This window comes from Urocampus carinirostris, chromosome 12 (assembly GCF_059441175.1).
Source record: "Urocampus carinirostris isolate Australia breed hairy pipefish chromosome 12, RoL_Ucar_1.0, whole genome shotgun sequence".
Classification (NCBI taxonomy): Eukaryota; Metazoa; Chordata; class Actinopteri; order Syngnathiformes; family Syngnathidae; genus Urocampus; species Urocampus carinirostris.
Genome location: NC_142360.1, coordinates 40,602,959 through 40,630,439, shown reverse-complemented (window position 1 = coordinate 40,630,439; position 27,481 = coordinate 40,602,959). Strand labels below are relative to the sequence as shown.

The window sequence follows — 27,481 nt, the reverse complement described above, 5'->3', positions numbered from 1 at the left end:
TAGGAACATTTTGGAACTGTATCTCAAAATGGAAACCCGGTGTGCTTATCAGTAACAAGGAGTATCTCTCAGAGTTTTATTTTGAAGTCTACTCAGATGTTAACCTGGACTTGTGTGCTAGCATTCAGCGGCTCAACCAACCTTCAAGAAAAAGTCAACTAGATTTACTTGCAAAGTTTTATTTCAAGCTAACCGAAATGAAATACAAGAACATTGCATTCAACTATCATTCAGGCATTCCTTCCATCGGCATCCACTACTCACTACGGCATTCAACTAAATGGGACTCTTCATGCCCTATCTTGCCCTTCCTGGGCAAGTTTGGGGATTATCATCTACAGTTGGAACCTGGGTTTTCGAAGGCCTCTCAGTTCCAACAAATGGGAGTCCGACCCAAAATTTGGAGAAATTCTTGCTTCGCTGTTCGGTCAAATAATCGGAGTTCGAACGCCGGCAATGCGTGAGTGCGTACGCTAAGGTGCCATGCTGAGCGGCGTACGGGCGCAGATGGCTCTTTTCGTGACCGACTGTTATCGCGTTTTGCTTTGGCTTTTAATATAGGTGTAAGTTAAAACTTATATAAACTCTATGTTGGCAGAATTACTCAAATAAAAACAAGCATTAAGGTAAATACATTTCCCAAGCGGAAGAGCACTGTCCGGTGGCCCATCCGGGCCAGGACCTCGGCAGCACCGGCCCCTCCCGTGTGTGTAGTTAACTTTATTCACACAGGAAACAGAAAAATACACCGGAAATGCGACTTCAAAATAAAAGAGTACAAGACTGATAAACGTACAAGAGATGCAATTAGACTGATTATTGAAACGTTACTTCATGTGTGTGTGTGTGTGTGAAAGATTGTTTTTATATTTAGGAATATAAAAACAAGTTATATTCACACAGTGAATTCTGAGAAATGTTACAACCAAAACGACCGACCTATCAGCGTACCAAGTGTTTTAGCCCCTAATTATGCCTCCGAAGAAAGTCAGTGCAAGCGGCAAAGTTGCTACAGGTGAAAAAAGAAAAGTAGTGCGTACAACTATTGCATTTAAGAAAGAAATAATGGCACCACCGTCCACCTGTGCCTTCTGCTGACCACCACAAAGGTAAGAAATCCTATTCATAATTCTTTTCTTTATCCTTTTTTTTATTTTTACACGTTCACGTTCGTGTCATCTTTCGTACGGAAGATTACGATAACGCGAACGTACGATTCGCCCGGGTTAGCTTCATGTTTACGTTAAACATTCAAGGTAACCATTCAGGGTGTTGGAACAGAGCCCAACTTTCAGGGTGTTGGAACGGAGCCCCCTTTCCAATGAAGCACTAGCCACTTGTGGTGCTAAATGACTTGTAAACGACCTGATTTTTTAATACGTTTATGTTAGCGTCATCTTTCGTACAGAAGATGACGATAACGCGGAGGTACGATTAGCCTGGGTTAGCTTTATGTTTCCGTTAAACATTCAAGGTAAACATTCAGAGTGTTGGAACGGATTAAAACGGTTGACATTATTTTTAATGGGAAAAATGATTTCGGTGATCGAACAAATCGGTTTTCGAACAGGGTTCTGGATCGGATTATGGTCGAGAACCCAGGTTCCACTGTACTTTAATGCTTTGTTCATTTTGTTTTCTTATTGCTTGACGCCCAGTATTGCATCTTGGGAACTCCAAAAACACCCTTGGTCCTCGGGAGTGGTCCACATGGGGAACTCCATTCCTATTGCGGTCTTATTTACGTGATGTACTCCAAGATGTAAAAGATGAGCTCCATCACGATGGGCTCGTCCCCTCTTTTGCGCCCCCTGCTGTGGATGACGGGAATAAGCGTGCTGTCCAAGGCGTTCAGGTACTGCGGGGGCAGGGGGTGTCCGTTGCTGCCTGCCACGAAACCCACCTGGAATTGAAAACCAAGTCCAGCGTCAGAACACAATTTATCCTTTACTTCTCAAAGCCAAAATCTTCGATAAAGCTCTACAACAGGAGGGTCAAACTCATTTGAACTGGGGGGGCCACACCATAGGACAAACATTCTGTCGGGGGCCGGACGAGTAGATTCAAGAGAAAGATAAAGAGAGATAAAGAAATAAGAGAAAGAGGGGGGGGACAAAGAAAGAGAGAGAGGGAGAGAGTGTGAGGAACAAAAGATATAGAGGGGGAAGATAAAGGGAGTGGAAGAAAGAAATCCAAAGAGAAATAGAAAGACAGAAGGAGAGAAAAGAAAGAGCGAAGGATGGAGAAAGGGAAAAAGGAAGTTAGAGCAAAAGAAGTTAAAGAGACACAGAAAGAGAAAGAGACAAAGAGGAACAAAGGAAGAGAAAAAGAGAGACACAGAGAGTGAAAGAGACAGAGACAGAGAGTGGGAGAAAAGGGGTGGAAAAGAGAGAGAGAGAGAGAGAGAGAGAGAGAGAGAGAGGGAGAGAGAGAGAAATAAATACAAGTACAGTGTCTTTGTGAGAGGCACTTGGCTTTGGCAACATCAAGTGGACATATTTCAACACGCAGCTTGTTTTTCTCTTGCGCTTCTCTGAGTGTTGTCTGGCGGGCCGGATTCAATCCCTTAGCGGGCCCGATCTGGCCCGCGGGCCGCCTGTTTGACACCTGTGCTCTACAAGAATAAACGTTGTCACAAGCAAGAAACGGAGACAGGACCCAATAGCGTTGGTTTACTCAGTTTTATTGAGAAAGAGAGCAGCGCTTGCTTCCACCATCCGATGATTGTCAGACACGGGTAGCGGATGGCAGGAACGCGGGAGGGGCACTTCCGTGTCGAGCGAGGGTCGTCGAAGGCGGCGGGAAAACATGTCGATAGCCGGGACAGGGGAGCAAGGGCGGTAACGAGTCCAGAAAAGAGGTCGGCAACAAAACGGGTCGATGGCCGGGACGGAAGAGCAGGGCAGAAACGGGTCTAGAAACAGGTCGGCAACGGGTATCAGGCAGGAGAAAAAAGGGCAGGAGAATGTCAGAAGGTACAGAGCTTGCCCAACTGAAAGCGTAGGTTCCCAGGACGGTCTGACGCTGGTAACAGGGAGCCGGGGGGTTTGAATCAGCGACCAGGGCTGTTGGTGCCAACGGGGCAGCCGCAGGTGCCCCGAATCGATGATCATGACAGAGATGAGTTAAGGCAATAAAGATAAAAATAATGATAAAACACAAAATTAACTCTGCATGAGTAGTCCTGTGCAGTCCAGTTTGAAGTAACTGTAGTGTTTTGTCCGATCAGCAGCCGTTAAAGAGTCTGATGGCAGAGGGGTAAAATCAGTTCTTCAGACGCCTGTACCTCCGTCCTTAGGGCTGAGGTGTAAACAGTCTGTGTTGTGGGTGAGTAGGGTCCTTAATGATGGAAGCAGCCCTCCTGTGGACCCTGCGGTGGTATATGCTCTGCAGAAAGGGTAGTGGGGTCCTGGGGGTCCTCTGGATGTTCCTAACCACTCTCTGCAGGTGTTTAAGATCCATGGCCATACCAAACTGTGATACCACGATGCAGTTGTAGAAGTTGCCAAGGATCTTGCTTGACAATACAAACTTCCTTCGCCTCCTCAGGAGGTACAGTCGCTGTTGAGCTTTCCTGACGAGCTGTTTGGTTTTAAGGGACCATCTAAGGTCCTCTGTATTGTTCATGCTGAGGAACTTAAAGCTGCTCACCCGCTCTACTTCAAGCTCCCGTGGCTGACGAGGTCTCCTCTTCTTCGTGTCTACTATCATCTCCTTTGTCTTGTCCGTATTGAGGGTGAGGTTCTTGTCCCCGCACCGTGTCACCAGACTCGCCACTTCATCCCATCCTATCTCATTGTATTTACTCCTGCTGGATTCCATTCAATGAGAAAGATGCACCTTCCATTGAACACCTACTTTCCTGTCCTGATGACATTAAAGCCTGCATGGTCCTAAACTTTGAAAAATTTAAGAAAACTGGGGTACCTCCACCGATTGGCGTGGGACCCTAGGCACTATATGTGAAGCCAACTGTTCTTAACCCAGGTTTGAAGATGGACACTTATTTTAAACTCGATCAACTTTAATGTTAATGTTCTGCATTTCTATAGCGCTTTTCAAGTCAATGAAGATCTGCCAAAGCGCTTTACAATGTGCTTCACAGTTTTTCCCTTTTACACACTATTTTAAACTTCCGAGTAAAACAGGAGAGGACCGTACAAAACCATCAATATGTCCAATATCCAGCTTGAAGGACCAATTGTTTATCGTTTAATAAACACTCAAAACAAGAAGAGAATACACCAATGAATTTTGAATTTGAGATAACTGTACAAATAACCTAAAAATGCCTACCTGTTGATAGTTCAAATCTGGCTCAAAGGACCAAATGATAAGTTTATGGTTTTACAGACACTCAAAAAAAGATGAGAGACAAAACTATGGTATTGAATAAGAAAAAAAAATCTTTATCAATGTGTTTTGCCTCTCGGAGGCGTGGCCAATAAAGTGTTACACCCACCTGCTGGGGGTCAAAGGTAACGCGCAGCCCCAACTTGGCCATGCCGTCCTCTTTGAGGAGTTTGAGGTACGGGCAAAGCGCCAAGCAGAATGCTCGAGCTATTCTTTCCGTCAGCCGGTTGTGTTCCGAGACGCTCGCCGTCATTTCTTTGGGTGGCTCCGCCCTCTGCAGGTAGAACACCTGTGCATCGTCCAATCAAAATACATTTAAGAGATAATAACAAAAATAAACAGTTCCCGCGGCAATTGTGACAGGTGGGGCTGGGCCCTGGCATGTCGCGGTTAGCATGTAGTCGTTAGCATCTACTCGTTAGCCTGCAGTCTTTAGCTATATTAATAGCACTGTTTATACACTTTGCAATAACACAGTAATAACAAAAAGAATGGGCCCATTATTTTTGAATTAGCATGTTAGCAAGTAGTCGTGAGCATCTACTCATTAGCATGGAGTCCTTAGCAGTCGGTTGTTAGCATATGACGTTAGCATCTACTCGTTACCATCTACTCGTTAGCATGTTGGCATGTTAGCATGAAGTCGTCAGTATGTACTTGTTAGTATGTAGTCGTTAGCATCTACTCGTTAGCCTGCAGTCTTTAGCTATATTAATAGCACTGTTTATGCACTTTGCAATAACACAGTAATAACAAAATGAATGGGCCCATTATTTTTGAATTAGCATGTTAGCAAGTCGTCGTGAGCATCTACTCATTAGCATGGAGTCCTTAGCATTCGGTTGTTAGCATATGACGTTAGCATCTAGGCATGTTAGCATGAAGTCGTCAGTATGTACTTGTTAGTATGTAGTTGTTACCATCTACTCGTTAGCCTGCAGTCTTTAGCTATATTAATAACACTGTTAATACACTTTGTAATAACACAGTAATAACAAAATGAATGGGCCCATTCATTTTGAATTTGCATGTTAGCAAGTAGTCGTGAGCATCTACTCGTTAGCATGTAGTCCTTAGCATTCAGTTGTTAGCATGTGACGTTAGCATCTACTCGTTAGCATGTAGTCATTAGCATGAAGTCGTCAGTATCTACTTGTTAGTATGTAGTCGTTAGCATGTTGTCGTTAACAAGTCGTGGTGAGCATGTGGTTGTTAGCATTTTACATGAGCATCTACTCGTTAGATCTTCTCGTTAGCATATACTTGTTAAAATGTGGGCATTAGCATCTAATAGTTAGCGTTTAATTGTCAGCATATACTTGTTAGCATGTAGTCCTTAGCATTTGGGTTTTGGCATGTGACGTTAGCATCTACTCGTTAAGATCTACTCGTTAGCATGTAGTCATTAGCATGAAATCGTCAGTATGTACTTGTTAGCATGTAGTCGTTAGCCTGTAGTGGTGAGCACGTGGTTATCAGCATTTTTACGTTAGCATCTACTCGTTAGAATCTTCTCGTTAGCATATCCTCATTATAATGTAGTCATTAGCATCTAATTGTTAGCTTTAACTTGTTAGCATATACTCGTTAGTATGTTGTCCTTAGCATGTCGTCGCTAAAACGCAGTTGCGAGCATGCGATCGTCAGCATGAAGTTGTAAGCATGTAGGATTTAGCATGCAGAGGTTAACCTGTAGTCATTAGCATCTACTCTTAACTGACTACTTGTTAGCATGTAGGATTTAGCATGCAGTTTCAAGCATGCAGTCGTTAGCACGTAGTTTTAAGCATATGTATTGGTTAGCATCTGTTAGTTAGCACAGCGAGTCTAGGATTTCGCCTAGCTCCGCCAGCCCCGACTAAAAAGTGGAGGGTGATGGGAACCTACTTCAGTCCAGTGGATCATTTTCCCGTTTTCTTTGTATTCCGACTTCTGGAACATCTTAGTACTGCTGACGGACTCCAGGGATTTTCCGTCAATGGGGCTCAGAACGCTGTCCCAAAACAAGAAAACAGAAATCGAATGCTACAAATATATACTGGATCCAAAATCAACACGGAATGCTTAAATATAGGACGTTTTAAGGGATAAAGGTGCGACGGCGCCCCCTACCCTTTATTGAGGTTGGACTTGGCCTCCACCCACTGCAGGCTAACCACTTCTTGGTTGTCGGTCGCATCCAGGCGGCCGCAGGTCACCGAGTAATTTTTCATTTCTCGCAGCGAGCGCCGCAACTCAGCCATCGTCTCCACGGTGATCTGCACCATCAGACCGTCTGCCCGACGCAATTTTACACATTGGCGGACAAAAAAGGAAAAGAGCTCGTTTTACGGTGTATGAACGTAAACAAGCTTGCTTTACAGTATGTGTATATAAACAAGCTTGCTTTACGGTTTATAAACATAAACAGAATGGCTTTACAGTGTATTAACGTAAACAAGCTTGCTTTACTGTGTATGAACGAAAACAAACTCGCAATGATTTCCTGTATATATCATGTTTATGGTATGTACTGGCTGAATAAATAAATACAAATTTACATTATATTCATATGAACAAGCTCAATTTACGGTGTATAAACATAAACAGGATGGCTTAACAGTGTAAAAATGTAAACAAATTTGCTTAACTGTGTATGAACGTAAACACACTTGCTTTACGATGTATAAACGAAAACTAGCTCGGTTTACGCTGAATAAACGTAAACAAGCTCGTTTTACTGTGTATGAATATAAACAAACTTGCTTTACGGTTTATAAACATAAACAAGCTTGTTTTACTGTGTATGAACGTAAACTAGCTTGCTTTACAATTCATAAACATAAACAAGCTCGTTGTACTGTGTGTGAATGTAAACTAACTCGCTTTACCATTAAGGAACGTAAACAAGCTTGCTTTTCTGATGTATGAACGTAAACAAGCTGGCTTTACGCTGAATAAACGTAAACAAGCTCGCTTTACTGTGTATGAACGAAAACAAGCTCCCTCTACGGTGTATGAACGTAAACAAGCTTGCTTTACGGTGTATGAATATAAACAAACTTGCTTTACTGTTTATAAACATAAACAAGCTTGTTTTACTGTGTATGAACGTAAACTAGCTTGCTTTACAATTCATAAACATAAACAAGCTCGTTGTACTGTGTGTGAATGTAAACTAACTCGCTTTACCATTAAGGAACGTAAACAAGCTTGCTTTACGATGTATGAACGTAAACAAGCTGGCTTTACGCTGAATAAATGTAAACAAGCTCGCTTTACTGTGTATGAACGAAAACAAGCTCCCTCTACGGTGTATGAACGTAAACAAGCTTGCTTTACGGTGTATGAATATAAACAAACTTGCTTTACTGTTTATAAACATAAACAAGCTTGTTTTACTGTGTATGAACGTAAACTAGCTTGCTTTACAATTCATAAACATAAACAAGCTCGTTGTACTGTGTGTGAATGTAAACTAACTCGCTTTACCATTAAGGAACGTAAACAAGCTTGCTTTACGATGTATGAACGTAAACTAGCTGGCTTTACGCTGAATAAACGTAAACATGCTCGTTTTACTGTGTATGAACGCAAACAAACTCGCTTTACATTGTATTAATATGAACAAGCTCAATTTACGGTGTATAAACGGAAGCAAGCTCACTTAACGGTGTATGAACAGAAACAAGTTCACGTTACAGTGTATGAACGTAAACGAACTTGCTTTACAGTGTATGAACGTAAACTAACTCGTATTACAGTGTATGAACAAAGATGAAGGTTGCGAAGGAACGTGAAATGTGATTTATGACCAAGAGTAGCCCACAGTGTACCTTCCACGATGCTGGATTTGGCAAAGTAACCTGCTGTTGCTTTCAGGGCACTGCTAAAGATGAAGAAACACGATCCGGTCACTGGAACAAAAAAAAAGAAAAGGGAACAAAAATAAAATGCTCAAAATCTGAATAGATCAACTCCAGTCTTCAGAAGCTCATTTCTCTAGAAGGGCGTCATAAATGTTTCCAGATGTCACTGCTACGTTTTTTCCAGAGAGCATGCATAGTGGAAAAGAGCAGCTCACCGTTTTCTCAGTGTATCCGAACTTCAAAGAAACTTATTTTATTTTAGTTTTGCTTATCTGATTGAAGCTCAGTTTAGTTGACTTGATCATTTTATCTTAAACTTTGTATAGCTAAACTTCTTTTACTTTTAGTTGAACTGACTTACTTTGTTTATCTCAATCAGGCCTAGTTTACCTTAGTTGTGCACACTTTAGAACTTGTAATAACACAGCAATAACAAAATGAATGGGCCCGTTCATTTTGAATTAGCATGTTAGCAAGTCGTTGTTACCATCTACTGGTTAGCATGTAGTCATTAGCATGAAATCGTCCGTATCTACTTGTTAGTATGTAGTCGTTAGCATGTTGTCGTTAACAAGTCGTGGTGAGCATGTGGTTGTTAGCATTTTTACGTTAGCATCTACTCGTTGGAATCTTTTTGTTAGCATGTTCTCGTTAAAATGTAGACATTAGCATCTAAGTGTTAGCGTTTATTTGATAGCATATACTCGCTAGCATGTAGTCCTTAGCATTCGATTGTTAGCATGTGACGTTAACATCTACTCGTTACCATCTACTCGTTAGCATGTAGTCATTAACATGAATTTGTCAGTATCTACTTGTTAGTATGTTCTCGTTAGCATGTTGTCGTTAACAAGTCGTGGTGGGCATGTGGTTATTAGCATTTTTACATTAGCATTTACTCATTAGAATCTTCTCGTTAGCCTATACTCATTATAATGTAGTCATTAGCATCTAATTGTTAACGTCTACTTGTTAGCATATACTCATTGGCATGTAGTCCTTAGCATTTGGTTGTTAGCATGTGACGTTAGCATCCTCTCGTTACAATCTACTTGTTAGCATGTAGTCATTAACATGAAGTCGTCAGTATCTACTTGTTTGTATGTAGTCGTTAGCATGTTGTCGTTAACAAGTAGTGGCAAGCATGTGGTTGTTAGCATTTTTACATTAGCATTTACTCGTTAGAAGCTTCTCATTTGCATAAACTCATTATAATGTAGTCATTAGCATCTAATTGTTAGCGTTTACTTGTTAGCATATACTCGTTAGCATGTAGTCCATTGCATTTGGTTGTTAGCATATGACGTTAGCATTTACTCGTTACCATCTACTCGTTAGCATGTAGTCATTAGCATGAAGTCGTGAGTATCTACTTGTTAGTATGTTCTCGTTAGCATGTTGTCGTTAACAAGTCGTGTTGAGCATGTGGTTATTAGCATTTTTACGTTAGCATCAACTTGTTAGAATCTTCTCTTTAGCATATCCTCATTATAATGTAGTCTTTAGCATCTAATTAATAGCGTTTACTTGTTAGCATATACGCCTTAGTATGTTGTCCTTAGTATGTCGTTGCTAAAATGCAGTTGCGAGCATGCGATCGTCAGCATGAAGTTGTAAGCATGTAGGATTTAGCATGCAGAGGTTAGCATGTAGTCATTCGGTTGAAAATGTTTACCTTTCCGCGGCTGGTTGTGGATGCTAATGGCTTGCGTCTGGTACTGTCCGTCGTCCCTTTGGACACAAATGAGGTGCGAGTCGGCCTCCTCGTTAAAACAGGCGCCCAAGGCCAAGACGTTCTCGTTGCTCTTGTTCATGGCCTTCATCATCTGACCAAGAAGAACAAACAGACCGTCCACCAAAAAGCTTTTCCAAAGCGTTGTTCATCTCAGGTCTCACCTCATTGTAGCCGCTGGTCGGTATTTTGATGCAGGTCTTCTGAGCCTCGAGGTCCACGGTGAGGCCTGCTACTGTGGGGAGACTGTAACGGAAATTCCTAAAGTCCTGCACATGATGGAGGGATGGTACGTATATTTTGGGTTCAAGTTCACGAGATCAATGCTAACACGAAATGGGAAATACCACTAAAAGCCTCATGACTGTGTGTCCAACATCTCCGAACAAAGGCTTCCTAAAGCGCACGCTGTACAGAGGACAGGGGTAAACTGCAACAAAACAGGGAAAGCGCGTTAAGTAAAGCCCCCGAAATAACTTTTACCTTATGAGGATGAGCTGGAAAAACTCACATCGGTACTCTGCGCCGAGTCGTAGCATGAGACGCAGGGGGAAGGTCTTGGCCCAGACCACCTCGGCCCGGTGAAGGAGCAGGCCGAAGAGGTACGGTTGTCTGGGTAAGGGTAGACCGTGCAGGGACTGTCGGGTGGGCCGGACAAACAGGAGGCCCGCGTGCTCTTCGCTTCCCAGGAACTGGCCGCCAAAAAGTGACAGGGACAGGTGCTTGATCACCTTCCCTGCATGGGCCATGATCGCATGAGAAGAAGTTCAGTATTAAAGGTCTTGCTGGAGAAGACAATAAATAGCAGCCAGAGAGCCATGCTTTACCATGAACTATGACCTAGAACATAGCCAATCATGTGGCGATCCATTTGGACCTGGATTTCAAGTTGAGTACTTGTAGCCAAAGGAGACTGTCTTACTCTCTGACACTTAAAACACAATTCAGCTTTCTTCTTGGAAAGAATCAATAGTCTAAAGAAATAAATTGTTTGGGATTTGAATGCATGATTTGTTACATCATGAGTAAGGATCCTTAGACGTCCCTGATCTTTAGGTCTTATACCCCACACATCGGGTATTTGACGATGTGTAGCCCCTTGGGGGATCAGGGTTCGATTTCAGTTATATTGACATTCATTATTACAATAGTGATAGTGTGACAAGCAGAAGGTCAGTCAAGTCAAGTCATGTTTATTTGTGAGGCCTTTAATCACAAGGAATCTCCAAGGGCTGCGCAGACAACAGATTATCGCAAACTAATATGACACCGCCACCTGATCTAAAACCGACATGAGGGCAAGGAAAAACATAAAAAATAAGCTCTGGAAAAAAAACTGTCTATGAAACAAGGCTCCAAAATCAAGTTACACTAATGTAGGGATCCATCACACCTTGACACAGTGACCGTACATCACAAGAGTTTCTCCCAGGAGGGCTTGTCTGGGAATTCAACCCAGGAGCTCTCACAACCAAAGCGAGAATCATGCCACTAGACCAACAAGCCATGTCTCGATAAAAAAAAAGTTCTGGAAAAGAATCTGTCTATGAGACAATGCTCCAAAATAAAGTTAAAGAACTTTGGGAACCATCACGCCTTGACACAGTGACCGTACACCACAAGAGTTACACTAAGGAGGGCTTGTCTGGGAATTGAACCCAGGACCTCTCACACCCAAAGCGAGAATCATGCCACTAGACCAACAAGCCATGTCTACATGAAAAATAAGCTCTGGAAAAAAATCTGGCCATGAAACAAGGCTCCAAACTGAGGTTAAAGAAATGTTGGGATCCATCACATCTTGACCATAAACCACGGCAGTCATTCTTAGAAAGGCTTGTCTGGGAATCAAACCCAGGACCTCTCACACCCAAAGCGAGAATCATGCCACTAGACCAACAAGCCATGTTCAGATAAACAATAACTTCTGGAAAAAATCTGTCTATGAAACAAGGCTCCAAAACCAGTTTGAAGTAATGTTGGGATCCATCACACCTCGACACAATACCCGTACACCACAAGAGTTTCTCTCAGGAGGGCTTGTCTGGGAATTGAACCCAGAACCTCTCACACCCGAAGCGAGAATCATGCCACTAGACCAACAAGCCATGTCTAGATAAGAAATGAGTTCTGCGAAAATCTGTCCATGAAACAAGGCTCCCAAAACAGGTTAAACAAATGTTGGGACCCATAACACCTTGACACAGTGACCGTACACCACAAGAGTTACGCTAAAGAGGGCTTGTCTGGCAATTGAACCCAGGACCTCTCACACCCAAAGTGAGAATCATGCCACTAGACCAACAAGCCATGTCTACATAAAAAATAAGCTCTGGATCAAAATCTTCCCATGAAACAAGGCTACAAAATCAGGTTAAACAAATGTTGGGACCCATCACACCTTGAAACAGTGGCCATACACCACAAGAGTCACACTAAGGAGGGCTTGTCTGGGAATTGAACCCAGGACCTCTCACACCCAAAGCGAGAATCATGCCACTAGACCAACAAGCCATGTTTAGATAAACAATAACTTCTGGAAAAAATCTGTCTATGAAACAAGGCTCCAAAACCAGGTTAAAGTAATGTTGGGATCCATCACACCTCGACACAATATCCGTACACCATAAGAGTTTCTCTCAGGAGGGCTTGTCTGTGAATTGAACCCAGGATCTCTCACACCCGAAGCGAGAATCATGCCACTAGACCAACAAGCCATGTCTAGATAAGAAATGAGTTCTGGGAAAATCTGTCCATGAAACAAGGCTCCCAAAACAGGTTAAACAAATGTTGGGACCCATCACACCTTGACCGTACACCACAAGAGTTACGCTAAAGAGGGCTTGTCTGGCAATTGAACCCAGGACCTCTCACACCCAAAGCGAGAATCATGCCACTAGACCAACAAGCCATGTCTAAGTAAAAAATAAGTACTGGAAAAAAATCTGTCTATGAAACAAGGCTCCAAAACCAGGTTAAAAAGATGTTGGGATCCATCACGCCTTGACCATAAACCACAAGAGTCATTCTGAGAAGGGCTTGTCTGGGAATTGAACCCAGGACCTCTCACACCCAAAGCGAGAATCATGCCACTAGACCAACAAGCCATGTCTAAGTAAAAAATAAGTACTGGAAAAAAATCTGTCTATGAAACAAGGCTCCAAAACCAGGTTAAAAAGATGTTGGGATCCATCACGCCTTGACCATAAACCACAAGAGTCATTCTGAGAAGGGCTTGTCTGGGAATTGAACCCAGGACCTCTCACACCCAAAGTGAGAATCATGCCACTAGACCAACAAGCCACGTCTAGATAAAAAATAAGTTCTGGAAAAAAATCTGCCCATGAAACAAGGCTCCAAAATCAGGTTAAACAAATGTTGGGACCCATCACACCTTGAAACAGTGGCCATACACCACAAGAGTCACACTAAGGAGGGCTTGTCTGGGAATTGAACCCAGGACCTCTCACACCCAAAGCGAGAATCATGCCACTAGACCAACAAGCCATGTCTACATTAAAAATAAGCTCTGGAAAAAAATCTGTCTATGAAACAACGCTCCAAACTCGGGTTAAAGAAATGTTGGGATCCATCACATCTTGACCATAAACCACAGCAGTCATTCTTAGAAGGGCTTGTCTGGGAATCGAACCCAGGACCTCTCACACCCAAAGCGAGAATCATGCCACTAGACCAACAAGCCATGTTTAGATGAACAATAACTTCTGGAAAAAATCTGTCTATGAAACAAGGCTCCAAAACCAGGTTAAAGTAATGTTGGGATCCATCACACCTCGACACAATATCCGTACACTCACAAGAGTTTCTCTCAGGAGGGCTTGTCTGGGAATTGAACCCAGGACCTCTCACACCCGAAGCGAGAATCATGCCACTAGACCAACAAGCCATGTTTAGATAAACAATAACTTCTGGAAAAAAATCTGTCTATGAAACAAGGCTCCAAAACCAGGTTAAAGTAATGTTGGGATCCATCACACCTTGATCATAAACCACAGGAGTCATTTTGAGACGGGCTTGTCTGGGAATTGAACCCAGGACCTCTCACACCCAAAGTGAGAATCATGCCACTAGACCAACAAGCCATGTCTACATAAAAAATAAGCTCTGGAAAAAAATCTGGCCATGAAACAAGGCTCCAAACTCGGGTTAAAGAAATGTTGGGATCCATCACACCTTGACCAGAAACCACGGCAGTCGTTCTTAGAAGGGCTTGTCTGGGAATTGAACCCAGGACCTCTCACACCCAAAGCGAGAATCATGCCACTAGGCCAACAAGCCATGTTTAAATAAACAATAACTTCTGGAAAAAATCTGTCTATGAAACAAGGCTCCAAAACCTGGTTAAAGCAATTTTGGGATCCATCACACCTCGACACAATATCCGTACACCACAAGAGTTTTTCTCAGGAGGGCTTGTCTGGGAATTGAACCCAGGACCTCTCATACCCAAAGCGAGAATCATGCCACTAGACCAACAAGCCATGTCCAGATAAGAAATGGGTTCTGGGAAAATCTGGCCATGAAACAAGGCTCCAAAATCAGGTTAAACAAATGTTGGGACCCATCACACCTTGAAACAGTGGCCATACACCACAAGAGTCACACTAAGGAGGGCTTGTCTGGGAATTGAACCCAGGACCTCTCACACCCAAAGCGAGAATCATGCCACTAGACCAACAAGCCATGTCTACATTAAAAATAAGCTCTGGAAAAAAATCTGTCTATGAAACAACGCTCCAAACTCGGGTTAAAGAAATGTTGGGATCCATCACATCTTGACCATAAACCACAGCAGTCATTCTTAGAAGGGCTTGTCTGGGAATCGAACCCAGGACCTCTCACACCCAAAGCGAGAATCATGCCACTAGACCAACAAGCCATGTTTAGATAAACGATAACTTCTGGAAAAAATCTGTCTATGAAACAAGGCTCAAAAACCAGGTTAAAGTAATGTTGGGATGCATCACACCTTTACCATAAACCACAGGAGTCATTCTGAGAAGGGCTTGTCTGGGAATTGAACCCAGGACCTCTCACACCCAAAGCGAGAATCATGCCACTAGACCAACAAGCCATGTCTACATTGACAATAACTTCTGGAAAATATCTGTCTATGAAACAAGGCTCCAAAACCAGGTTAAACTAATGTTGGGATCCATCACGCATTGTCACATTGACCGTACACCACAAGAGTAATACTCGACTGAGAATTGAATCCAGGACCATAGACCTAAATGGCACATTTGAGGGAGTGCATAGTACCATACTACATCTATATATATTTGTGGTCTATTATGCGTTTTCACTTAGATAGTACACCAAAATTGTAATTGTGTGTCGGGCTTGTCAGAAAATTGAACCTCTTGTACCTCAAGCATACCCCTAGACCACCAAACCACATTTAGATCACAAGCAGTCCTTTAATGAAACGATGGAACACCCACTGGTCAGGCCCCCTTGAGATTTTCTTCCTAGCATGTGGCCCCCCAACTAAAATGAGTTTGACACCCCTGCTCAATGGTCCTCACCGGTGAGGCTGTCCTTGTACAGCTGGACAAAGTGGCTGAAGACATCCCTGGGGAAAGTCTTCTCCTCAGGCAGACACTGCAGGAGAACCACAACCTCCACTTGGCCCACAGCGTGCATCCCCTTGGTGGTCACGCACCAACACTTCCTGTTGACATCTGAACCACAAGGACGCGATCAATCGGCTGCGGCGGAGGTCCGCAACCTGAAATAAACATCTCACAGTTGACCATCTGGACCATGGCGAGCAGGTTGGCATTGAGAACGAACACCAGAGGACCGGAGCGGCCACTTTCCAGTTCCTGGATCAGCAACGTCTCGGAGGGACGTTCTTCCACGGTGTAATCTGAGGACAGAAGCAGACGATGTCCTTTGGTTGGGCGAAGGGCAGCCACGGTTGTAACGATGCCGACATTGTGTTGGTTATCTGCGAGACCTTCAAACGGATTTGTGCTGCTTAAGAATAAATCTCTGTGAAATTGTTCAGGAAGGACGGGAAACTTTTAAGTCGGAGGACAACGCTGAAGAAAACAGCGAGTACTACAAGAGTCTGCCCTGAAGGTTACAAAAGACGTTATTCATTGAAGCCCTTTCCTCACATCCTTTGGGAATGTGTTTGATGAATACAAGATATTCAGTTCAAACATGAATGTTCCAATTGCTTGAAATAAGGACTCATATTTTTAAAAGGAGGTCTGTTTCACACTATTAGTTTCCTACGCTACTGTCTTTGTAGTTTTCAGTCTGGAGGACTTCTCTTTTACTTTTCCCTACACGGTTTCTCAGTGCATCTTCATTCGGTCTTTTGACTTAATTCTCGGGTGTGATTGATTGTTTGGTTGGTGTGTTGATAGATAGACAGACGGACGGACGGACAGACGGACAGAGATGGAGACGGAAACGGAGACAGAGACAGAGACAGAGACAGAGACAGAGACAGAGACAGAGACAGAGACAGAGACGGAGACGGAGACGGAGACAGACAAACAGACAGACAGACAGACGGACAGAGGGATGCACAATGTCTGACCATTTCCTTTTTTGCACTATGATGTCTATGCTTGCACCAATGTATATGCGGACTATTTTTGCACCATGATGACTTTGCACCAAATGCAATATTGCACAACCGTTACGATACAACGTTATCACGACAACCCTGTATGTAACATCCCACATGCTGACATTGTTGTGTAAATACCATGTCAATTATAACTATAGCCTTATTCCCCTTGTTTTATAACATTATCTTCTCTGTTCCTTTATCTTCTTGCTCATACCCTCACTATGTGTAAAACTGGAGTGTCATGCCCAATTTCGTTGTCACAATATGTTAGCCCATTTGTAACAATGACAATAAAGGTATATTCTATTCTATTCTATTCTATTCTATACAGGCAGACAGACAGACAGACAGTATACAGGCAGACAGACAGACAGACAGACGGACAGAGGGACGGATGGACGGACCGACCGACCGTGGTTGGTTAGTTGGTTGGTTGGTTGGTTGGTTGGTTGATTAATTGGTTGGTGTGTTGATAGACAGACAGAGAGACAGACAGACAGACAGAGGGACAGATGGACCGACCGACCGTGGTTGGTTAGTTGGTTGGTTGGTTGGTTGGTAGGTTGATTGATTGATTGATTGATACTCAGTAGCTCAGGAGGTAGAGCGCTCGTCTGGGGATCATGAGATCGCAGGTTCGAATCCCGGCTCCTCCATGTTACATGTCGAAGTGTCCTTGGGTAAGACACTGAACCCCTAATACCCCCAATAAGCAGGTTAGCGCCTTAGATGGCTGCACGGCCGCTATTGGGAAATGTGAAGCACACTGTAAAGCGCTTTGGGAAGTCATTGACTTGAAAAGCGCTATAGAAATGCAGATCATTTCAATTGATTGATTGATTGATTGATTGATTGGTTGGTGGATGGGTGGATGGATGAGTTTGTTGGTGAATGGGTGGGTTGGTTTATGTTTGGGTCAGTGGGTGGAATATTTGGTGAGTAGGTTGGTTGGTTGGTTGGTTGGTTGATTTGTTATTTGGTCAGTGTTAAACTATTAAGATGTGTGGATGGGTGGATGGGTGGTAGATGAGTATGTTGGTGAATGAGGGTTGGTTTATGACTGGGTCGGTGGGTGGAATATTTGGTTAGTAGGTTGGTTGGTTGATTTGTTCTTTGGTTAGTGTTGAACTATTAAAATGGGTGGATGGATGAGTTTGTTGGTGAATGGGTGGGTTGGTTTGTGATTGGGTCAGTGGGTGGAATATTTGGTGAGTTGATTGGTTGTTTGATTCCTTCATTGGTTAGTGTTAAACCATTAAAATGTGTCACTGAGTATGTAGTCACTATCACATATCGTTTTCCAGGTGTATTGGTTCTATTATTTAGTCAAAACATTATTATTTTGATGACATTACTTATTTAGTTGTTATAAATGTACTTATGCTCATCCACATATTTCAATGAAGTATTTACTGCTGGGCAGCACGGCGGTGCAGTGGTTAGCGCGTGTGGGGTACAGTTCTGAGCTCATGAGATCAAACCTTCCTGTGTGGAGTTTGCATGTTCTCCCCGCGCTGGCGTGGGTTTCCTTTCGGGCACTCCGGTTTCCTCCCACATTTCATAAACATGCACGTCAGGTCAATTGGCCGGTCCAAATTGTCCATAGGTGAGAATGAGCCAGTGAGTTGTCTGTCTCTGTGATTGGCAACCAGTTCAGGGTGCCCCCTGCCCAATGCCCGGAGATAGCTGGGATGGACTCCGGCACCCCCGCGACCCTACTGAGGATAAGAGGTGCATATAATGGATGGATGGGTGGATATTTACTCATTGTATTCATATGATGTTTGAATGTATCCTTTCATATCAGTACTTTCCCAGCAATGGTCTTCCAATAAGTCAGCCCTTTTCTTTATACATGTGAGGTCTATTCTTTGGCTGGTTTCATGTTCCATCTTGTCAATCCACAACCCTTTCTTACAAAAACTGTGGTCAGCCATTTTCTGATGCTTTTTGTGGGTGAACACTCTCCTGACCAATTGGCCCAGAGTATACTCTTTGTTTATGTCCTCAACTCAAATGTTATCTTCAGCTTATTTTTTTTCTTCATCCGAATACTCGGTCTAAACACGCAGCGAGACACTGAATGTCTCAACAACATAAGCTAGTGGGTTGGTTGGTGGGGTGTTTAGTTTATGGGTTGGTTTAGGAGTGGGTGAGTTGGTTGGTTGGTTTGCGGGGTAGTTGGTGGTTTGGGGGGTTGATTATTGAATGGGTGGGTGTATGGTTAGCAGGGTGAGATGTTTAGGTTGTGGGTTGGTTGGTGGGTTGGTCAATAGATTAGTTAGTTGCACAGTCTCCTCAGTTCTCATGGCCATATTCATTTTTAGAAACAAACATTGTTTTGGTTACAGGCAAATCATTGAACTGGGATCCTGAATTCTGGTTCAATATACTTCATTGATGCGGATAACTACTTTCACTTGAATCCAACTCTTTCCATGGATTGTAGGACACAGAATAGGGTTATTAGGATGATGGTTCCACAGAGATTCTCACTGTACCTCCTTTGACTCCTGTGGAAGTGAGGATGGGTGGCAGGCCATCCAACGGGATGAGGTTGGATGAACTGTTCACGAGAGTGGGGATTCCCCAACTTTTACGAGCACTCGCCTCCTGGGGGGAAGGAAAAGAAGGGGCTCAAACATGATAACAATGGTTACAGGGATTTGTGTGAATGGAATGAGGACCATAATATTAATTTCAGTCGTGGCATTGATCAGGACTTTAAAGTATGGATGAAAATGAGAAGTTACAGAAAAATGAAGATCAATGATTGCAGCGGCGTCATGTCAAAGGAGATCAGGAACTATGTGTGATCGTCTCCGGTGTGATCCTACGTTAGCGCCCCCTCGTGGCCTGGAGGTTCTTCTGATCTGCGGCGACCCCGAAGGACCTTTGGCCGCATCATTCCGTGGTGTTCTGCCCGCTGCCGGCGTAGCAGGCGCCGAGTCAGACCGCTTGCCGATGAGAAGTTCGTCGGCAAACCAAACCCTCCTCTTCCCCTTCGGCGAGGTGCCTGGGAGCAAGACACCAGTAGTTGTTGCGACGTTGTTTTTACAACCAACCCAGAGAAGAAGAAACAGGGACGACAGAGTGAGGAAATAAAACTAAAGTGGCTCACTTTTAATGAGGGTTGAATGACAGGAAACACAAACCCGCCCCTCCTTGCCGTCCAGATGTGTAAGTCTGAACTTGAGGCCGGAGCAAAGTGCACAAAACACCTGACGACACACGTGCGCATGCACACAAACACCTTTCAATGACACCAGAAGTCTACAAAAGACAACAAGAGGACGGAGCTCCGGCCTCACCTTGCCGCAGGCACGGCAGTGGTGCCTCCTTTTGGTAAACGTGAACTTTACGCCGCACTTCATACACACCGAGGCCTCGGTGTCCGGGATCCAGACCGGGGCGACCTCCCCCAAGGCGCCAACTCGCTCTTTGGTCAGGACACCGGCCGGTGCCGACTCGTTATCTGGGGAGATCGGCGAGGATGCGGTGGTTTTGTGGAGCTCTGCGGAGTCTTCCATCTCTTTCTCTTCGACCACAGAGTCTTCCTTGGAGGTCTTGAGTTTCACCTGCTGCGGGCTAAGAACCTGAGGGCCGGGTGGTTCCTCGACCCATGAGGTCACCATGCAGCTGCCACCCTCCTCGTTGGGCGTCTTGGCAGGTTCCTCCTCAGAAAGCTTGGCTGGGTCCCTTTCATCCGAGGAGGACTCGGAAGGAGGTACCTCCAATCGGATTTGACCTGATTTGGGCATGTCTCCTGCATCTTTGAGCACCAGGAGATAAGGTCGGCTCAGCCAGGGCAGCTTGGTGTCACCAAGGGATGGATTGTCACCTTCATCTGTTTCAAGGAGAACATGTCAAGTCATGTTTATTTGTATTAGCCAAAGTACATTGGTGACACGCGAAAAGTCCCCAGTTAGAGACTGAGTGGAAACACCACAGGAAACGGTGCCCCTACAACTCTAGCAGTTAGGGGATCCAACCCATTAGCATCATAGCATATCAGTTCTGGACATGCCCTCAACCTCTGACACGATAGGCTTCCTGGCGGAATTCTGACGATCCACAAACCAACTCAAGTACTTCTCCCAAAACAGAGGTGCAGGATCTCTATTCTCAATCCATCCTAGATCACCGAACACGGGTCCCGACCCAAAGGTGGAAGACCTGGTTTCAGTGGGTTGCAACGACAAGCTGCAACACTCAACCTGTACCCTGTATGTCTCTCTATAAACCCTGACCCTATTCCCCTGACCTCGAACCATAACAGCCTTACCTCACCCACTTATCCTAAGCCTTACTCTCTAACCCCTAAAGCCTTTAACCCTAACCCCACTAGTCCTAGCTGTAGTCCTAACCCTACCCTCGGCCTCTAACCCCAAACACTAACCCTAATACCCAAACTTCACTTCAACTCAACTGTGCCCGCTCATTTGGCGCCAACCTCCGCGGGTTCTGATTGGCTCCCTGTCATTATTTGAACCCGGTCCTGTCACTCCCCTGTTGTCAGTCCGTCTGCGAACTTCAGTTTATACTAGGCAACTGACTCCCACCTGTTTTTTGCTCCCGTCTGTCTCCGCCTTCGACCCGTTTTGATCCTGACCACGTCTGCTCTCCCGTCCAAGCTTACGACCCGTTTCTGACCCCGACCACGTTTTTACTCTCCTGTCCCGGCTATCGACCTGTTTTTTCCGTCCTTGACACCGACATCGCTCTCTACAGAAGATCCACTTCCGTGTTCGGATCACAATCCGAGTACGAGAGTGACCTGCTTCGAGTGCCTAGCTAACACTGGATCGTGGGCGCGGCCCTTTCTCTTTCCTTTAATAAAACTTGTGAGAACCGTAACGGAATTGGGTCCTGTTTTCGCTCTGGTCCTGACAAAACTCTAAAAATTGAGAAGTAGAATCTTGCATTTTTGTTACCCTGAGTCTCCGTAGCTTGTGTTTTTTCTGGTGCTTTTTAGGACTCGTTTTCAGTTGCAGTAAAACGGGGGTTTCCAACATGGTGCCCGCGGTTCCGAAAATAGTTCACCAGTGATAAGTCATTTTTGAGGAAATTTGATTTCTAGCTGGCACTAGAAGTCATAGATATGATCAGTGTCCTAAAAAAGGGACAGTGTGTAATAATTTATTGCTTCATAGCGGTACAAAAATTACATTCAATGAATGAATGGAAACTTGATTTCGAACATTAAAATAAAAACAGGACAAAAACAATAACTCAACAACAAAATTATGTTACATAATATGTTCGAAAAGGGGTAGAAAGAAGCAAATGCTTCTATTCCCTCCCCCTTCATCTTCCCTATCAAATACACCAATGATAATAACAACAATTGTAATAATACTAATAATAACAGTTATGATATAATAAAAGTAACAATAACAACAAGGTTAACTATAGTTGTAAACGCATTATTTCCAATCTCTAGTATCACTCATACGCCATTTTCTTCATCTCTGTATTCCGTCAGTCATGTTTTTTGGGATTTATATTTGAACATGTGAATAGTTGGGGATGGTTTGATCTCGTCTTGTAAATGGTTCCAAAGTTTGACTCCGCACACAGACACACTCATACTTTTCCTGGTGGTTCTCACCTACGGGATTATGAATTCACGACAGCCCCTTAAATGATCATTTCTGTCTTTCCGAATGAATCATTTTGGGATGTTTTCTGGCACTATGTTTTTGTTAACCTTAAATAGCAGTTGTGCAGTGAAACATTTGACTAAATCATCTCATTTTAATCATTTGGACTGCAGGAATTTCGATATCCTACCCTAATTGGACGTTTTTGGAGGATAAAAAGGGGCTGGAGTGAACTTTTGTCATGATTGCCCCAGACTTCTGCACAATATGTTAAGTATGGCAGAACTAGGGGACAATATCATAAATACAATGCATTATAGTTTAAAATGAATTTGGCTTTATTAATTATTATTAATTATAAAAACATTCATTTGTATATTGGGCAAAAATACATGAACCAACACACCAATGCTATTTTTTAGAAGAAAAAAAATCATAGGTCGAGAAATTTGTATTTCTTTTACCTAGAGGAAAGCTTACTTAGGTCGACGCCATTTTTGTTCAGGCATCTCGCTGCTACGCTGTGCTCTTGACACTGGTTTTCGTACTTACTGATCAGCAGTTTTGAAAATGTCAGGTTTTCAATGTAAATCTCTTGAATTTCTGTCTCAAGGTAATGAGCTTGTTTTTATATTCCTAAATATAAAAACAATGTTTCTCATACACACACACACATGAAGTAACGTTTCAATAATCAGTCTAATTGCATCTCTTGTACGTTTATCAATCTTATATTCTTTTATTGTGAAATGCTCGTGTGAACTTTCTCCCGGAAGTATGATAAATGACGCCCACGTTGTGGGCGGGGTCTCTTTCCCTTGTAACAACATCACATGAAGGACGTGAGGAAATCTGCTCTTGGTACAATTCGATTTTAACTATATATATGTATTTTATTTGGGTAAATATGGCCACGAAATAGTCTCGAAAATGATTGACTTTAACAAAGTCTTTATACTATTTTTTTTTAAATAAAACATAAAAAATGAACTATTTTTACGTTTTGGCATTCAGGGGTGCGAAAAGGGGAAGGTTGACGCTCTTTAAGTGTCCATTAAAGCTTCACGATGAATTGTGTTTAAGTCGCCCTTGAGGAGTTTGCGAGATGACGCTTCAGCACCCATAAAAGTCAATGGCCTCCAAAGTGTCTCAAAGGCGCCAGACGGGACTGCGGCAAAAAGATAATGACGGCGCAAAAAAAGGAACATTTGGCACGAGATGAAACGAGGATTCGGAATGGGATTAAGTAAACCCGGATTTGTCACTCTCCGGTTGTCAGTCCGTCTGCGAACCTCTGTGCATACCAGCTCAGTAGCCTAGATGGTAAGGCGCCCGCTTTGAGACTGGGAGGTCGGTGGTTCGCGCCCCGGCCGAGTCATTCCTAAGACTTAAAAAGTGGTCGGCGGCGCCCTCTGTTGGCTGCGGCTGCATCGGCTCGCTACAACGGGTCAGGTGCAATCGACATTTCGTTCTGTGTACATTGTTACACAGAATGACAATACAAGGAAATTATTATTATTATTATTATTATTATACAAGGCAAGCCTTTTTCGACCCTGACTCCCGCCTGTTCCGTTTTTGCTCCCGTTTGTCTCCGACTACGACCTGTTTTGTTTCCGACCACGTCTGCTCTTCCGTCCCAGCTTACGACCCGTTTATTTATCCCGACCACGTCTGCCCTCCCGTCCTGGCTTACGACCGGTTTCTCTCCCCAACCACGCTTTTGCTCTCCTGTCCCAGCAATCGACTGTTTTTTTGTAAAAACAAACAATAATAAAGGATGGCGGCGTCAAGTACAATATGTGTCTTTGGGTACTTCGATTCTACGATATTTCAAATAAACACTGTTTGTACACCTTTTTCAAGGCCAAATTTAAGCACTTTTAAGACCTTTCGATGCCTTTTTTACAGTACCTTTATTTACTTTGTGTCAAGATTACTGATGTGACTCAGCTGTGCCCGCTCATTTGGCGGCAAATGCCGCGGGTCCTGATTGGCTCCCTGTCCCAATTTAAACCCACCCCTTTCTGTCACTTGTGGTCAGTCCGTCGGCGAACCTCAGTGTACTCTAGGCAAGCTTTTTCGACCCTGACTCCCACCTGTTTTTTGCTCCCGTCTGTTTCCCGGCTTCGACTCATTTTTTGATCCTGACCACGTCTACTCTCCTGTCCCAGTTTTTGACTTGATTCCGACCCCGACCACATTTTTGCTCTCCTGTCCCGGCGACTGACCTGTTTTTTCCGTTCCCGACATCGCCATCGCTCGGAAGTCCCACTTTTGCGTTCAGAGCGACCTGCTTCCTGCGATCACTGGATCGTGGCTGCAATCCTTTCCTTTCTTCCCAATAAAACTGAGACAAACGTAACGCAAGTGGGTCCTGCCTCCGTTCTGGTCTTGACAAGTAGTTGTTTTGTAGTATTTTTATAGAAAAGCTGTAGTTTGCTCACCCCTGCTGAACCTCCCTGACAAACACTAGCTAATAAGCTAGCAAAAGACGCCAGGAAACAATATTTAAAAGCAGCGCAAGAGAAAAATGAGAGGAAATCCAAACGAAAAGGGGAAATACTCAATCTTGATCATTCCTGTGCGCATGCGCACTAAGCGCCAGTAGGATTATCATTAGAGCGTCACTGTGACGTCACTTGGAGCGTGGAATGGCGCTGATGCCGCATCGGTCGATCGCGTGGATTTTCCAATCGATTTGCGAGTTTTTGATCCTCTGCGTTGATTCAAGATACGAGGAAAGCATAGAGGGGCTCGTTCATCCGTCGCACGAGTGTCGCATCGGCCAAATCGGCGCGTTTCCTTGCGCATTTATTGCGTCATCCAGCTTTTGGAGTACATAGTATTTTGGTTGTAAGATCTCCCTAGTAGTATTTTTAAGTATTTTTGATGTGTTTCCATCATCGTATTTTTGTAATATTTCTGTAGTATTTTCTAGTATTTCCATAGCATCTCTGTAGTATTTTTTGTTACTATTCATGTAGTTTTATTTCTGAAGTATCTTCTAGTATTTCTGTAGTAATATTTTGGTAGTATTTTCTAGTATTTCCATAGCATCTCTGTAGTATTTTTTTTGTTACTATGAATGTAGTTTTATTTCTCAAGTATCTTCTGGTATTTCCATAGTAATATTTCGGTAGTATTTCTCGAGTATTTATTTGACTATTAATGTAGTTTTATCCTTGCAGTATTTTCTAGTATTTCTAAAGTAGTATATCCATTGTATTTCTTTGACTATTAATGTAGTTTTATTCCTGAAGTGTTTTCTAGTATTTGTATAGAAGTATTCCCATTGGATTTCTGTAGTGTTTTTTTAAACTATTAATTTAGTTTTATTCCTGAAGTATTTTCTAGTATTTCTATAGTAGTATTTCCATTGGATTTCTGTAGTTTTTTTCAACTATTAATTTGGCTTTATTCCTGAAGTATTTTCTAGTATTTCCATAGTAGTATTTCCATAGTATTTCTGTAGTTTTTTGACGATTAATTTAGTTTTAATTCTGAAGTATCACCTAGTATTTCCATCGTAGTGTTTCTGTAGTATTTCTTTAGTATTTTGAAATACTATTATAGTTTTATTTTTGTATTTTTTATGTTGTATATTATTTGTATAAGTATTTTTGTAGTATTTCTGTAATATTTCTGTTTTGTTATTTTTTGTATTACAGTTACTGTAGGGGAATTTTTGTAGTATTTTGGTTTTGATATTCCTGTAGTAGTATTTATGTAGTATTGTTTCTTTAGCAGTATTTTTGAAGTATTTATCTAGAAGTATTCCCTTAATCATATTTGTTTAACATTTCTGTAGTATTTTTGTATTTTTAAGCTCAGTACTCTCATTTTCCCTGTTGTCATTCCGTCAACGAACCTCTGCCCCGCAACACGTGGGTTTTGACTCGGTCCTGTTTTCCTGTTGGTATTCCCTGTACGGTATTGTTCCTGTTTATTTTTGTGTCCTGTTTAATATCGGTTTCCAGTTTCGTTTTTGTCTGATTTTGTCCTGTTTATCATTCTCTCCTGTTTTCGTTCCCACCTCGTTCTCCTGTTAATGTTCGATATCCTGTTTCATCATCTATCCTGTCTCTCCTGTCCTGTCCGGTATCGACCCCATCTGTCCGATATCAACTCAGGCAATTGGTATCGATCTCGTCGGCCTCTGGCTTCCTGTCATTCCACACCAGACTGCTTCTTAACGTGCATGACTTTCCCATAAAATGAAAGGCTTGTGTGAGAACGTCACGCGTTTGGGTCCTGATCCTTTTCTGGTTCATGACATATATATATATATATATATATATATGCACACAGTTTATATCTATTTTTAGTGACTTTTTTGATCTATATTTGAGGCCTATTCTGGAGAAGGAAAAGAGAGTTTAAAAATGTTATCATTTTTCGGGTCTCTTGGGTGTATTTCCCCCCTCAAAACCCAACTGGTTACGTCCCTGTTGTTTATTGACTATGCTAATCACGCATGCATGCTCGCCCTGCTTCTAAGTTCCCACTTTTACTGGATGAGGAAGAAAAACAGAAATCGGTTTCCGACGAGCCGACGCAGAGTCGTCTCTCCGAAAGCGAGGACCTTCCCGCAGATCGGCGGCGTGGATGGAGAATAATCCGAATACAGAGAGGAGGAAATACTAGACGGGAGAGGATTTTACCTTCTGCGTTCCCCCCCAAGAGTCTTTGTCCGTCGTCGTCCCGCGCCGAGAACAACTTCAACATGATTTGGCACCGGCGTCACGAATCTCTCGGCGCTGCAGCCGCATCAGCAGAAAATGATGCTGATGGGGAGGAGAGGGGGGGGGTGAAGCAGAGGGGGGTGGGGGCTGCATCACCGCCTCCCCTGGGTACCATTCCCTCATTTCCCCCTCTCCTTCCTCTTTTGTGTTTCTCTGCTGCAATTAAAAGGGAGGAAACGAAAGTCGTAGGACGTCACAGAGGCTAAGGCATCTCCATCAGGGGTCTCCTGCCTTTTCTAGCGTCAATATCAATTTTTGTCGCTAATGGGCGCAAAGGGCACCCACTATCGCAGGGGTGTCAAACTCGTTTTAACTCGGGGGCCACACCATAGAACAAACATTCCGTCGGGGGCCGGACTAGTCGATTGAGGAGAAAGAGAAAGAAAGAGAAAGAAATAAGAGAAAGAGGGATGGAAAAGGAGAGAGGGCGGGACTAAGAAAGAAAAAGAGAAAGAGGGAGAGAGCGTGAGAAACAAAAATAAAAAGTCGTGAGAGAGGGGGAAAAGAAAGGGAGAGGAGTAAAGAAATCCAAAGAGAAATAGAAAGAAAGAAGGAGAGAAAAGAGAAAAGAAAGCGCGAAGGGTAGG

General features: G+C 43.3%; 1 protein-coding gene and 16 non-coding genes across 17 annotated transcripts; all 17 read right to left on the bottom strand.

Moving 5' to 3' along the window:
• Positions 1–163: 163 nt before the first annotated feature.
• On the bottom strand, positions 164–26,930 carry zfyve9b (zinc finger, FYVE domain containing 9b). Its single transcript, XM_088350508.1, has 16 exons — positions 26,814–26,930; positions 19,858–20,393; positions 19,668–19,767; positions 19,384–19,562; positions 19,048–19,159; positions 15,704–15,826; positions 15,483–15,638; positions 10,445–10,669; positions 10,281–10,363; positions 10,098–10,202; positions 9,877–10,027; positions 8,169–8,249; positions 6,466–6,628; positions 6,241–6,346; positions 4,463–4,642; positions 164–1,903 (listed from the first exon to the last, which is right to left on the bottom strand). The coding sequence occupies exons 1-16, from the start codon at positions 26,875–26,877 to the stop codon at positions 1,742–1,744; spliced, it is 2,526 nt and encodes an 841-aa protein (XP_088206634.1). The 5' UTR covers positions 26,878–26,930; the 3' UTR covers positions 164–1,741.
• Positions 11,571–11,642, bottom strand: trnap-ugg (transfer RNA proline (anticodon UGG)). Its single transcript has one exon. It is a non-coding gene; the product is annotated as a tRNA-Pro (tRNA).
• Positions 11,767–11,838, bottom strand: trnap-ugg (transfer RNA proline (anticodon UGG)). The gene has a single exon. It is a non-coding gene; the product is annotated as a tRNA-Pro (tRNA).
• Positions 11,970–12,041, bottom strand: trnap-cgg (transfer RNA proline (anticodon CGG)). Its single transcript has one exon. It is a non-coding gene; the product is annotated as a tRNA-Pro (tRNA).
• trnap-ugg (transfer RNA proline (anticodon UGG)) lies at positions 12,376–12,447 on the bottom strand. Its single transcript has one exon. It is a non-coding gene; the product is annotated as a tRNA-Pro (tRNA).
• trnap-ugg (transfer RNA proline (anticodon UGG)) lies at positions 12,773–12,844 on the bottom strand. Its single transcript has one exon. It is a non-coding gene; the product is annotated as a tRNA-Pro (tRNA).
• On the bottom strand, positions 12,969–13,040 carry trnap-ugg (transfer RNA proline (anticodon UGG)). Its single transcript has one exon. It is a non-coding gene; the product is annotated as a tRNA-Pro (tRNA).
• On the bottom strand, positions 13,165–13,236 carry trnap-ugg (transfer RNA proline (anticodon UGG)). Its single transcript has one exon. It is a non-coding gene; the product is annotated as a tRNA-Pro (tRNA).
• On the bottom strand, positions 13,369–13,440 carry trnap-ugg (transfer RNA proline (anticodon UGG)). The gene has a single exon. It is a non-coding gene; the product is annotated as a tRNA-Pro (tRNA).
• trnap-ugg (transfer RNA proline (anticodon UGG)) lies at positions 13,565–13,636 on the bottom strand. Its single transcript has one exon. It is a non-coding gene; the product is annotated as a tRNA-Pro (tRNA).
• On the bottom strand, positions 13,769–13,840 carry trnap-cgg (transfer RNA proline (anticodon CGG)). The gene has a single exon. It is a non-coding gene; the product is annotated as a tRNA-Pro (tRNA).
• Positions 13,965–14,036, bottom strand: trnap-ugg (transfer RNA proline (anticodon UGG)). Its single transcript has one exon. It is a non-coding gene; the product is annotated as a tRNA-Pro (tRNA).
• Positions 14,161–14,232, bottom strand: trnap-ugg (transfer RNA proline (anticodon UGG)). The gene has a single exon. It is a non-coding gene; the product is annotated as a tRNA-Pro (tRNA).
• Positions 14,364–14,435, bottom strand: trnap-ugg (transfer RNA proline (anticodon UGG)). The gene has a single exon. It is a non-coding gene; the product is annotated as a tRNA-Pro (tRNA).
• On the bottom strand, positions 14,566–14,637 carry trnap-ugg (transfer RNA proline (anticodon UGG)). Its single transcript has one exon. It is a non-coding gene; the product is annotated as a tRNA-Pro (tRNA).
• Positions 14,762–14,833, bottom strand: trnap-ugg (transfer RNA proline (anticodon UGG)). The gene has a single exon. It is a non-coding gene; the product is annotated as a tRNA-Pro (tRNA).
• Positions 14,957–15,028, bottom strand: trnap-ugg (transfer RNA proline (anticodon UGG)). Its single transcript has one exon. It is a non-coding gene; the product is annotated as a tRNA-Pro (tRNA).
• Positions 26,931–27,481: the final 551 nt, after the last annotated feature.